The following is a 939-nucleotide window of genomic DNA, read 5'->3' as shown; positions in this document are numbered from 1 at the left end:
GTTAAGTGCTGTTGAAGTGCCCAGAGCTCTCAGGGGCCAGCCTTCTGGTCCAGAGGGTCACCTCCCAGCCCCACCCCTACAGAGAGGCCAGAGGTAAAAGAGCACAACACAAATCCTTTATTAATAGTTTATAAGACAACCAGGGGATTCAAGTGATGCCAGGGAGGCAGAAAGAACAGTGGGCCCCAGCGAGGGTCCGGGTCTTAGGCCCCATTGGACTGGGCTCCCCTTATAGAAAAGGGCAGCTCTTCCACTTGCAGCCCAGGGCTGGGCCCTGCCTGAGGCTCCCATGCCTGCAGGGAGCACAGGCAGAAGAAAGACATGGCTGATGGCTATCCCTGAGGAAGCGGTGAGATCAGGGCTCCTCCTTCCAGTGCCCAGCTGGATCAGGCCCTCTTTCCAGTCCCCAGCTCTGGGAGCAAACAGCTTGCAGGTGAGAGAGCTCAGGGCCCCTGCCTAAAGGTCTTTCCTCCCTGCGTGGCCAAGTGCGAGGAGCAGCTGAGAGCCTTCTTTCAGTGGCAGAACCAGAGGCGCTGCAATGCTCGCCCACTCGGAGGGGGAACCCTGGAAAGGTTATGCACCAATCTGTCAAAAAGACCATATCTGAGCTCCGAGCATCAGTCCATCCCCCAGCCCAGCACCCAAAGGCGGCACTGAGAGAGCTGGGAGGGGTCCCAGAGCTGTGTCTGGCCCAGGCCTCGCCCCCCCTCCCAGTCCAAAAGGCAGCTGGACCCAGGTCTAGGCGGGATGGCACCTATCTGGCTTGCAGGTGGTTGTGGAGCTGCTCCGCCTGGCTCTTCAGGCGCTGGAATTCCTCTTGGATGAAGTCCGTCAGGGCTTTGCGCATCTCCACCTGAGGGCGAAGGACTGGGGCTGCCACGCAGTCCTTAGGGAGCTTCACCCAGGGTGCCTGGGGAAGCCAAGGGCACTGGGACGGGC

The 939-nt window shown here is 60.3% G+C and overlaps 1 protein-coding gene across 1 annotated transcript in view; it reads right to left on the bottom strand.

The window, feature by feature from the left end:
* Positions 1-754: 754 nt before the first annotated feature.
* LOC104982782 (tafazzin-like) overlaps positions 755-939 on the bottom strand; it is a gene marked incomplete at its 5' end in the record, with an annotated part of 6325 nt that continues 6140 nt past the window's right edge. Inside the window, one exon of the mRNA XM_010832231.1 lies at positions 755-910. Coding sequence (XP_010830533.1) covers positions 755-910 — 156 coding nt within the window. The remainder of the gene's footprint in view (positions 911-939) is intronic.

Source organism: Bison bison, unplaced genomic scaffold, assembly GCF_000754665.1.
Source record: "Bison bison bison isolate TAMUID 2011002044 unplaced genomic scaffold, Bison_UMD1.0 scf7180017860486, whole genome shotgun sequence".
NCBI classification, from domain to species: Eukaryota; Metazoa; Chordata; class Mammalia; order Artiodactyla; family Bovidae; genus Bison; species Bison bison.
This window is presented reverse-complemented; position numbering and strand designations above follow the sequence as displayed.